This window comes from Populus alba, chromosome 11, assembly GCF_005239225.2.
Source record: "Populus alba chromosome 11, ASM523922v2, whole genome shotgun sequence".
NCBI lineage: Eukaryota > Viridiplantae > Streptophyta > Magnoliopsida > Malpighiales > Salicaceae > Populus > Populus alba.
The window spans coordinates 684,901-695,290 of NC_133294.1; the positions used below are offsets into that span (position 1 = coordinate 684,901).

Genomic DNA, 10,390 nt, shown 5'->3' on the forward strand with positions numbered 1-10,390 from the left:
TCAAACCCCACATTGAAAAGATACTATGTTATCATTTTAAGTTGAAATATTTAAACAAAAAATTTTTTTATCCTACATTTAAAAAAAAAAAAAAAAAAGGGTCTCGTCCGGGTTTGCCTGGGTCACCCGGGTCCCGGGTCGCCCGGGTTTGGCCGGGCTGTTGTCACAGCCGGTCTTTTATTAAAACCGAACCGGTCCAGCCACCGGGTCCCGGGTCGACCCGCCGGGCCGGGTTTAATAACACTGGTTGCAACAAACAATGAGATCTGCTTATTGCTAGTTAATGATGAGCTCGTTACAGGAGGTTCTATTTCTATTTCTCTTTCTATTTCTATTTCTCCCTTTTCATCTTTTTCCCCACCCATTCCCTGCTCTTTTTCTTCCTCTTCATTTTGGTCTATTTTGACTATATTCCATGACACATCTTTCTCTATTAGTTTTTCGGCGAGTCTCAAAGCAAATACATGCTTTCTTTTGTGGTTCCAGAATACTTGTAGCCTTGCTGGCCAACATCGTACTTCATGTTCATGCGAAAGCGAATGAAATTAAACATGGATGAGAGCTAGCCATTTTTATGAAATAGAAAGAAACATTAACAATGATAGTAGAAGGATGAATTAAAGTAAAATAGTAATAATAACAATAATAACAATAATAATAAAGAACTGGATCAAAGTCATTCCAGTATATATATATATCAAATCATCAAATTCACGGAAAGTTTTTGTAGGAAAAGGCTCAACCTCTCTGTGTCTTAAAGTTAAGTATACTCATTGTTAAGTTTATGAGCATGTAACATTGAATCCCATTTGTTTCAAGCATAAGAATTATGCATGTAAATAAATCATTTCATCAATCCATATTCTTTATAAATGACAATGATATATAGAACCACCAATCCCACGTGGAATAAATAAATAGTATGAGTAATATATAAAAATAAATATCAAATTCAATGACCAGAATCACAAATCTCATATAATAAGAGTCAATTATCCCATTCAATAAATGGCATCAAATTCAATGATCAGTTATAACAGAAAGTCACTAGAAACATAAACATTAAAAAAGAGAGGGTGTTTCATTGTATAACAGAAAGTCAAATTCAATGATCAGTTATAACAGAAATTCAATAAATGGCACCAAATTCAATAATCAGTTATGATTCCTTAATTTGGACATGAATGAATTGTACCCTCCAGAAATATATCTAATCTCGTTATAGAAAGGTTGCTCAATAATACCACCTAGCTAGCCTTGAAACCAAAAGAACAGGTCTCGATTGTGTGTCCAATATATACCTTTAGGGACCTTAAAATAGTTGAGTAGGCCGCTTGGTTTCCTCTCCAAGCTGCTACCCCAACCGCTCTCAATATCTCCCACACCCTCCCGTGCCTGGCCACTAGTTTTTACTTGGAATTCTACCTTGCGGCGAACAGGAAGACCTGCAACATAATTTAGAGTTCAAATCATAGACATATAGATGTCTAAACACACACACACACACACACATGCATGTATATATATATGTAGGCACTATTGTAAGGTCTAATAGTGTGTTTGGAGTAGGCATACAACAGTATACGAGTCTTTCAAATATGCCCATGGGAAATCCACTCTCAAAAGCAGATGGCATGTGGGCTAGAAGTTGAAGAGCAGTTATGCCATTTTTGTCCTTCAAGCTGTGGAGCGATTCATCCAGTTCTAGCAAAAGTAAAGCTGTTTCTGCATTCATGAAATTAGACATTAAAAAATTATACAATATATATGATACACACACACACTTTTTAAATTTGAGAATTCTATAAAGAGAGAAATTGTTACCAAAGTGTTGCCCTATGATAGCAGCGCCAAGGATGGACAGGTCATCTTCCGATCGCTTGATGTGAATTGATATCAGGTGGCCATTATCATCCACGCATTGTTCTGGTTTGAAACGGATTAAAAACTCCACTATTTTTGCCTCACCATATCCAGCAGCTGTAAACAGTGGGGTTTCACCGTACACATTCGGAATGGAAATTAGGTCTGGAGAACGTTCTACCAAGAGTCTTACAGCCTCATAATTCCCATAGATGGTTGCCTCGTGAAGAACCGTATTTCCAAATCTGTTTTTTGTCTTGAGAAAACCTTCCTCAGTTGCAGAAAATGCTCTTTCCTTCACTATTTCAAGTAAATCCTTAAGTGGTTGCTCTTCGTTGCTGTGCACAGCTAGATGAAGTACAGTATCCAAAGAGTGCGTAACTGGAGAGAAAAAAATATTCGTAATGCTCCTGATAGTACTCAATCATGCTTTTCCAATCTCCACTCATGGCTGCTCCATAAGGTGTCTCCTGTATCGTCTCATCAGAATCCATATTTGCTCTCTACATAAAATGCAAGTAACTATTGTTAATTAACAATCTCAACTCAAAGCTAATTAAATTGTTACTGCTCTGTTTTGTAAATTACATGATACTTTCTTTGTTGTTTTCTTTCTCTCTTTGTATAGTCACTATTTTACTGGCTACAAGAGATATTAATGAAATTATCGACTTCATCAAAAAAATAAAATAAAATTGTTAGGTAAAATCCTAAAAATAAATTTATATTAACTCATAATACCGATCATTAATTAATATAATGGAAAACAAAATTAGGAAGTAAGCACTCAAATAGAATTGTTTGTATATCATACCTTTTAGTGATGGAAATGATCGAAATGCTCCTCTACCTAGCTTGTAGCTTGGGAACCCTTATATTACAGAAAAAGGTAAATGAGGATCTGCGTGTTGCTTGTTTAGTTTATAAAGTGAAACTATTATGAGAATATAAATTAATGAAGCTAAAGTTCTATTTACTTCCTTTATAAAAATATAACAATGATGGAATCTAATATATTAATTTCTAATGCATCCCTCTTTACTTTATTTGCTTACTCATTAAAAAACTTAAGCCTTGTAAAGTTTTATATTAAATTAAATAGCTGAAAAACTCAAGTCTTGTAATGTGTGGTCCATTCAATATTTCTTTATATTTTTATATTTATTCAATATGGATATGTTTGCTAACATATGAGACCCTAAAAATTATATGATTTTATATCAACTTCCTAAAAACCATATATGATTTTATATGATTCACATTCTTGCTTCTAAAATAGGCAAGCAAAAAGGGAGAAAGTAAATTATTACTGGTTTCCCCTTTTTCCTTTTGGAATAATCCTACTTTAATTGTTCTCAACTGCAGCAACAAAAAAGGTTACATTGGAGGATAAGACAGAAACAGAAAAAGATGTTGGCTTATTATGGAAGTAAAGCAGCTGAGAATTAGGCTATTTAATGTATCCAATATGCTACACACTCTCCATTTGTTAATAGATCCATGCAAGTAAGTATAAAACTAGGTTTAAAGAATTGAATCCAAGATGCGGCCTTTTGAAATAAACAACAAAAAATCAGGGATGATTGCTTCATCTTCATATAAGAATTAGCTTTAGTATGCCAAATTATAATCCTTGCCATACCTTTCGTTTGAACTTTCCTTTGATCAATCCTTTCCACTAATGAAACAAATCATCCAATAAATGAGTTATGAACCATGAAAGTCCCCACCAATAAACTATTTGTTTCAGATTTTTCAAGACATTTAATTATAATGAAAACGGATGTGATCTGTAGTTTCTGACCTGGAAATACAAAATGAATATAAATATTCCTGCATTATGATAAAATATTTTTAATTAAAAAAGGTTGGGTGCAAAACTTATTTTCTATAGTTAATCATTATCTTAACTAAAAAACTTAAGTTTTTTATATATATAATTTTATATCAACTTTTAAAAAAACTATCAGCACACATCTTACTTTTCTATTTCTTTTTAAATAATTAAATAATACTTTGTATTGATCTCTTAAAAATGCACCTTTTCTTTTCGGTGACTTCATGCTCGGATGAGCTCCTCCTTTATAGGGATATTTTCTTAAATAGTAATTTAAAAATTACTCTGCGTTTTGTAGCTTAAGAACTTGTTTGATCGATCACTATAAAAATAAATATATTAAGATTAGACTTATGTCGGAATTCTTTTTCTTAGTTCAGTAAGTTAGTAAATCTTATATATATATATATATATATATATATATAAAGAGCAATGTATCTTTAGATACTATGTACATTGAAAAGAACAAAAATGAAGCTCCATCCATGTGACTTCTTTTACACTGGAGTGCAGGGCAAAGCAAAGGCATGTGGTCCAGCATAAACCTGTTTTCGGAGAGGTACAAAGAAACAATCTAGCTTCTACTTTCTCTTAATTAAACCGTCTGAGATCCCTATATATACAATCATTCAAAGAAAAAAAACAAAAAGTAAATTAGTATCTGTGTTTTTGCTTGTTCAGTTTATAAAGTGAAACTATTACGAGAATATAATAAAGCTAAAGTTTTATTTATTTCTTTTATAAGAATATAATAAAAACAAGGCATGTGGTCCAGCATAAATGGGTATCTTTGTCTCCCCCACGGCCTCTCTCCTTCCTTTCCTCCACCTATTTTGTGGCGCCATGGGTGCTAGAATCCACCTTTCATTTTGCCCTACCATAAACATAATTACTTGTCTTTGACTCCTGTTTTTATGCTGGGTTTTCCATCTTTCCTTCCTTTCTCTTTTTGCTAACATGTTTAGGATGGAGAGGATGTCCTCCGTTAAACGCTCCGGCGAGAAAATCAAACCCATGCATAAATAAAAATGGAAGCACTAAATCGACAGTGTTGTCTCGTCCGAAATAGATCCCACAGTCCAAGCAGCAAGAGGATAAAAATGATTCTCAGGCAGTCCTTGCTAGTCCAATCTTCCCCTTTTCCGTTTAGAGTGGTAAAGTATGTTTCGCAACAAAATGGAAGTATTCTTTTCTCCACTTTTGCCATCTTCGGTTATTCTCTTAATAGTGTCGAAAAATATTTTAATCTCGTGAAAAAAATATATTTTCACAATACTAAACTATAGCATTCAATAATATTATTATAATTATTGCCATCATCACACCACCATACCATAACTACCACTCTAAACATCATCTTATTATTAATATAATTACTATTTTAGCAACATCCCGTAATAACTACATTCTTGAACAAGGCAGGCCGGGAATAATATTGCAGTTCTCTTCTATATTTCTGATTGACCAGAATACTATAGATTCTTTGTTATCTTATGTTCTTAAAACTATTTCTTAGACCCTATTAAGAGTTTAATTTTTGGAGTTGAGATTATTTTTTTATAGTATATTTAATTTTAATAGCAAAGAAATTAATATGTCATGGGTTCTAATCTCATTATCTTCATTGGTTTTTATTAAATTGATAAAATCAATTATAATATAGCATAAATTTTTAAATTCAAATAGGTTTCAAGTATTAAGAGTTATTTTAAAATTATTAAATGAATCTCATTTAAAAATTAAAGATTTCAAGTTGAAATAATTGATGTGCAAATGATAAAGGGGTAAATTGTGAATATAATAAACAAATGATTGGTTTAAAATGGAAAGAGTGACTTTTCTATCAGCTTGTCCGAAAATTGCTACACTATTTTGGTCTATATTTAATAGAATGAGGATCCATGTTATTATTGAGAATTCCGACCGATAATGTACTGATAATTGTTCATAGGAGGGTAAGCACACTGACACCATATTTTACGTGGTTCGGCAAATTGACTACATCCACGAGAGAGGTCCATTTTATTTAGAGATAGAGAAATGATACAATAAATACATGGAGGAGGAGGATCACTTCACTCTACTCTACTCCCAGCTCAAACACACTGCTGCATATGACAACAGGGCTGCTGCCCATGGTAGCAGCTCCTCTTTCTCTCTTTTTCTCTTCACAATCTCTCTACACTCTCTCACTTTGCTCTCTGCTCTTGGTGCCTATTTATAGGCTTCAATGACAGCTCTTCTTCTTCATCAACAGTGGCTGCACATGGGTTGCACCATTTGTCAATGGTTGGTGCAACTACCATGTTCAGCTGCTGCAATTGTCAATGGTTGTTGCTACACATTAATGGCAACAAACCTAACAATCACCCCCTTTGCCATTCATGTGGGGCAACTGTCCGCTTGCTTCTTCAGTACAAGCTTGCATCTTGCAGCTCTTCCAAGCTTACTATTATGAGAGCATCTCCGGCCAAGTTTACAGGTACTTGCTACACCTTTCAATCACAAGAGTCACCAAAGCACACCTTTTCTCATACAAAAGGATCACTACAACCAGATGGTCTGCTACTTCACATCTGAAGAGTGTTCACGCTTGTCTCTAGGACACAACATTCCCCTTCGAGCATATCAACCATGCTCGATCCGGAATGATTTACCAAGCCTCACACCAAGGCTTACAACACCCCCTCAAACTGATATTTCCAAGTGCGACAGTCATTGAGTATTTTAATGTGATCACGAGCTCACTACTCTTCCAAGAGTCTACTCATCCAGGAGTTGCGCCTGCCCTCTATTCCACCTTAGGAACCACGCCTTACTTCTCCGTGAGTCTCCCGCTCTTAGTCTCAAGAGTTCAGGTAGCTCTCCACCTTTAACTATGGGGACAGCCCATTAAAGGTTGCTCCATATATGTCTTGATACTTTGAGTATAACAATGCCTTCACCGAGCTCATCACCTTGACAATAGTCGACTTGTTCTCAGAACCTGCGCATGCCCTCTGCTCCTTCATAGCAGTCGCGTCTTAATGCTCCACAAGTCACCCACTTATTGTCCAAGAAAAATGTCTTCTAGCTCATTGATCTTTAGCATGGGGGCAATATCCATGAAAGTCAATCCTGCATTTGTCTTCATACTCATCATAGCCACTTCATTGGCTATCCATACACCTGTCCACTCATATCCAGCCATCACATTGACTCTGGGGCGTTCTGAACTGGGGCTCCAATCCTAGCCTTCACACCTTCTTCTAAGGTGTCTCCGCTCGTTGTCATACGACGGTCTGAACTGGGGCTCCTATCATGGCCCACACACCTTCTCCTGAGGTGTCTTTGCCTTTCATAGGCAGTCGCATCCTCCTTCAGCTGGGATGCTTCAGTGGCTCCAAGATTCTCTACCACCATGTGGACTTGGGAGAGATTGCTGCCACTGATTACATAGAAAGAGAAAGTTGTGATATACTCCTCGCAATCCTCCACCTCGATTTCTATGTTTGGAGCTTCTACGCATTTCTGCTTGACAGCTCCACCTACACCACTCTCTTTGGTGTCTTCGCCTTTCATAGGCGGTCGCCTTTTATCACAGGCGTTCGCACCCCCTCAATTAGGTGCTTCTGCAACAGCTTATCTTTCCATCCTTGCATGCATTGGAAAGGTCCTCGCCTGTTATCTTCATCAAGAGCACAAGAGACTTCCTGTTGTACACAGTCTCTGCTCTAAGCTTCATCTGGGAACTCTTCTTCTCCTTGCACCTGTTGTCTCATTACAGTACCTCGTTGGATCCCTCAGGTACTCCTGCACAATCTCTGTGTGCCTCGTGCAATTTCTGTTCACCAGATTTCTCCATATTCCTTGCTTATGTTTGACAGCAGCTCATCCTGTCACAACACCTATCCAAGTCAAAATAGGGTGCCAATCTTTATCACATTGTTGTATTTCTCTTCTATTATCAGTGTCTTCATCAATTCTCCCCTCGAGAAATTACAGTCACTGAATCTAACTTCTTTGGAGAAATCACCACTCCATCAGATCTTTGATCATACGGAACCCAATTGTTCCCCTTGTGTTGTTATCCTGCTAGTCTTCATCAGTTTCATTACAAACTGCTATATATGTGAAAATAGTACCGTATGGATAATCCTTCCACTAAGCAAGTTCCTAGGAAAGATTGGATGGGTCACACTGGTATACCAATTGTTGGGGAAATTCCGACCGGTGATGTACTGATATTTTCTCATAGGAGGGGGAAGCACACTAGTCCCGCTTTAAACTCAATCTCCTAGACAAAACTTCTTAGGCCATATCTATCCATCGTACTGTCTTTCCGTATATACAACCATTTGCTAGCTTTGTTGCGGCTTTCCTTTACAGGTGATCTGGGTATCCTGGTTTCATACCTGATTTCTCAACATCTAGCGAGACTACCAGTGCTTAGATTCATCAAGATTGGTCTTCGTCAATTTTCACTCTCCACCTCAAATTGTCCACATGATCGGGTGTCCAGAGTGTCCTAATTTTGCCTTCCTTCAAGGCATTAAATTTCCCCATTTAATAATACAGCACATGTAATTGGGTAAACATGTGCATCTTCTTTTTCTTCATCTCCATCGACCTCAATCCAGACCTTCAGATGCCTCCTAATCGGGCAATCTCTCTTTAATAATTCACCACATCCATTTTCGGTGTCAAATCTCAATGATCAGACCGTACCATTGCATCCGGAATGATCAAATTAGCTGGAAACATGTCTTGAATTTTCCAAATCCCACTTCAGATAGCTAAGATTTGATCAAAACAATTCTGGCCTAATCAACGGCTCAGATTCAATCTCAGATCCAGTTGCACGTAGAGTCTGCTGCACAGAATCCTGTCCCTCGGCTCAGCTTGTGGGCCCCACTGTGCTGACGTCACCATTATATCATGTTGATGTCATCATGGGCCATGCTTACTATGCATGCTGACGTCACAATTACGTCATGCTAACGTCATCCTTATCCGGGTCAGCCACGTGGGTCGGGTCGTCTGGTATTCGAGTCGGGTCGGCCCATCCGAACAGAGAAGACGCATGTGACGCATGGCGCGCGTTTGCGCGCGTGGGTAGCGACCTCGCCAGCACGTGACGGAGCGTACGGCCATGTTCGACGTCTGATTTCGACGCAGTTTTCACCAGTGGCTTCGTCTCTTCCTCCTCTACACGGTGGTATGGTCAAAACACAATTTTGAAAACTTTCATTTTTGAGCAAAGATCAAACACCACTTTAAACCAAATGCTTTGATACCAATTGTTGGGGAAATCTGACCGGTGATGTACTGATAATTGTTCATAGGAGGGTAAGCACACTGACACCATATTTTACGTGGTTCGGCAAATTGCTTACATCCACGGGAGAGGTCCATTTTATTTAAAGATAGAGAAAGGATACAATAAATACATGAAGGGGGAGGATCACTTCACTCTACTCTACTCCTAGCTCAAACACACTGCTGCATATGGCAGCAGGGCTGCTGCCCATGGCAGCAGCTCCTCTTTCTCTCTCCTTCTCTTCACAATCTCTCTACACTCTCTCACTTTGCTCTCTGCTCTTGGTGCCTATTTATAGGCTTCAATGGCAGCTCTTCTTCTTCATCAACAGTGGCTGCACATGGGTTGCACCATTTATCAATGATTGATGCAACTACCATGTTCAGCTGCTGCAATTGTCAATGGTTGTTGCTGCACATTAATGGCAACAAACCTAACAGTTATACTTGGAGAGCAATATTCAGCAGTTGTTTGTCCAGCATCAGATTCTATCGGACTTCTGTAAAGATCCATCCCTGTATATGAGAAATTATTGTCCACATTGTGCAACAATAGTGCTAGGTGGTGAAGGATTAGGGAAAACGCTGCAATCTAATCGGGTTTTTGTTTTCAAAAATTAGTTTATTTCTTGATGTCCAAATGCCCCATAAAAATGCCATGCAAAAGCAAAATAATTGCTTTTCGTTTGGAATATCCAAGTCACCAGTGCACTCCTGAGGCATAATCCAGCTGCAGTCTAACCATTTTGTGAACTTCATCCACAGTTTCCACACATCATCACAGTGCAAGAAAAGATGAACAATTTACTTTTGACCGGTGTCTATCAGATTCCTGTGGAGAAGAAACTCCCGAGTGCAGACTCTATTTTCTGAAGCAACATCCAAATGAATTGAACCTTCCTTGTGAGTCTGCCTCCCATACTCCAGTGTCCTTTTTATTCAAAATAAATTGAACCCCAATTAACATATGCACGTAATTCCTGGAAATTGATTCAATGGATAGATGGTGGCCATTTCTTGGATTTTAATTTCCAAGAAACAGAGAAGGTTTTCTGGAAACAGAGTATCAAAGATAGGGAAAGGTACAGTTACAACGGCTCAGCAACAACAAGTTAGATCTTAGAGCTGTCTGGTATGTGCCATGCTTACATGTAGATGCAGAGAGTAGGTGTAGAAAATATTTCAACACACCAAGTGGTGTTACAATTAGCAGACATGCTCTGCATAATATAAATTATGTACACAGAAAAATTGTGCGATTGCATAGTCCTGGGAAAATGAAAAAATTGTTTTCTTGGGACAAGATTGGACATTCCGGGTGAAGACGGGTTGACTTGGAGGGTGGGGTTGTTGGTGATGGTGTTACTGGAGGTGTAGAAGTGGGAGGTGGGT

General features: G+C 37.8%; 2 protein-coding genes across 2 annotated transcripts in view; both read right to left on the reverse strand.

The window, feature by feature from the left end:
* The window catches only part of LOC118045263 (uncharacterized), a 91,881-nt gene that overhangs the window by 10,094 nt on the left and 71,397 nt on the right, over positions 1–10,390 (reverse strand). The window lies entirely within an intron of this gene.
* Positions 1,195–6,006, reverse strand: LOC118044923 (uncharacterized). Its single transcript, XM_073412426.1, has 4 exons — positions 5,894–6,006; positions 1,825–2,273; positions 1,576–1,725; positions 1,195–1,445 (listed from the first exon to the last, which is right to left on the reverse strand). The coding sequence occupies exons 1-4, from the start codon at positions 6,004–6,006 to the stop codon at positions 1,252–1,254; spliced, it is 906 nt and encodes a 301-aa protein (XP_073268527.1). The 3' UTR covers positions 1,195–1,251.

What these genes read in the sequence shown, in the direction of transcription:
- LOC118044923 (XM_073412426.1), bottom strand. Translation starts at nt 6,006, where the DNA reads ATGGTAGTTGCACCAACCATTGACAAATGGTGCAACCCATGTGCAGCC. An exon ending in CACCAAGAGCAGAGAGCAAA is followed by an intron (nt 2,274 to 5,893) that starts GTGAGAGAGTGT and finishes GAGTACTATCAG; the next exon opens with GAGCATTACGAATATTTTTT. An exon ending in TATCATAGGGCAACACTTTG is followed by an intron (nt 1,726 to 1,824) that starts GTAACAATTTCT and finishes TCATGAATGCAG; the next exon opens with AAACAGCTTTACTTTTGCTA.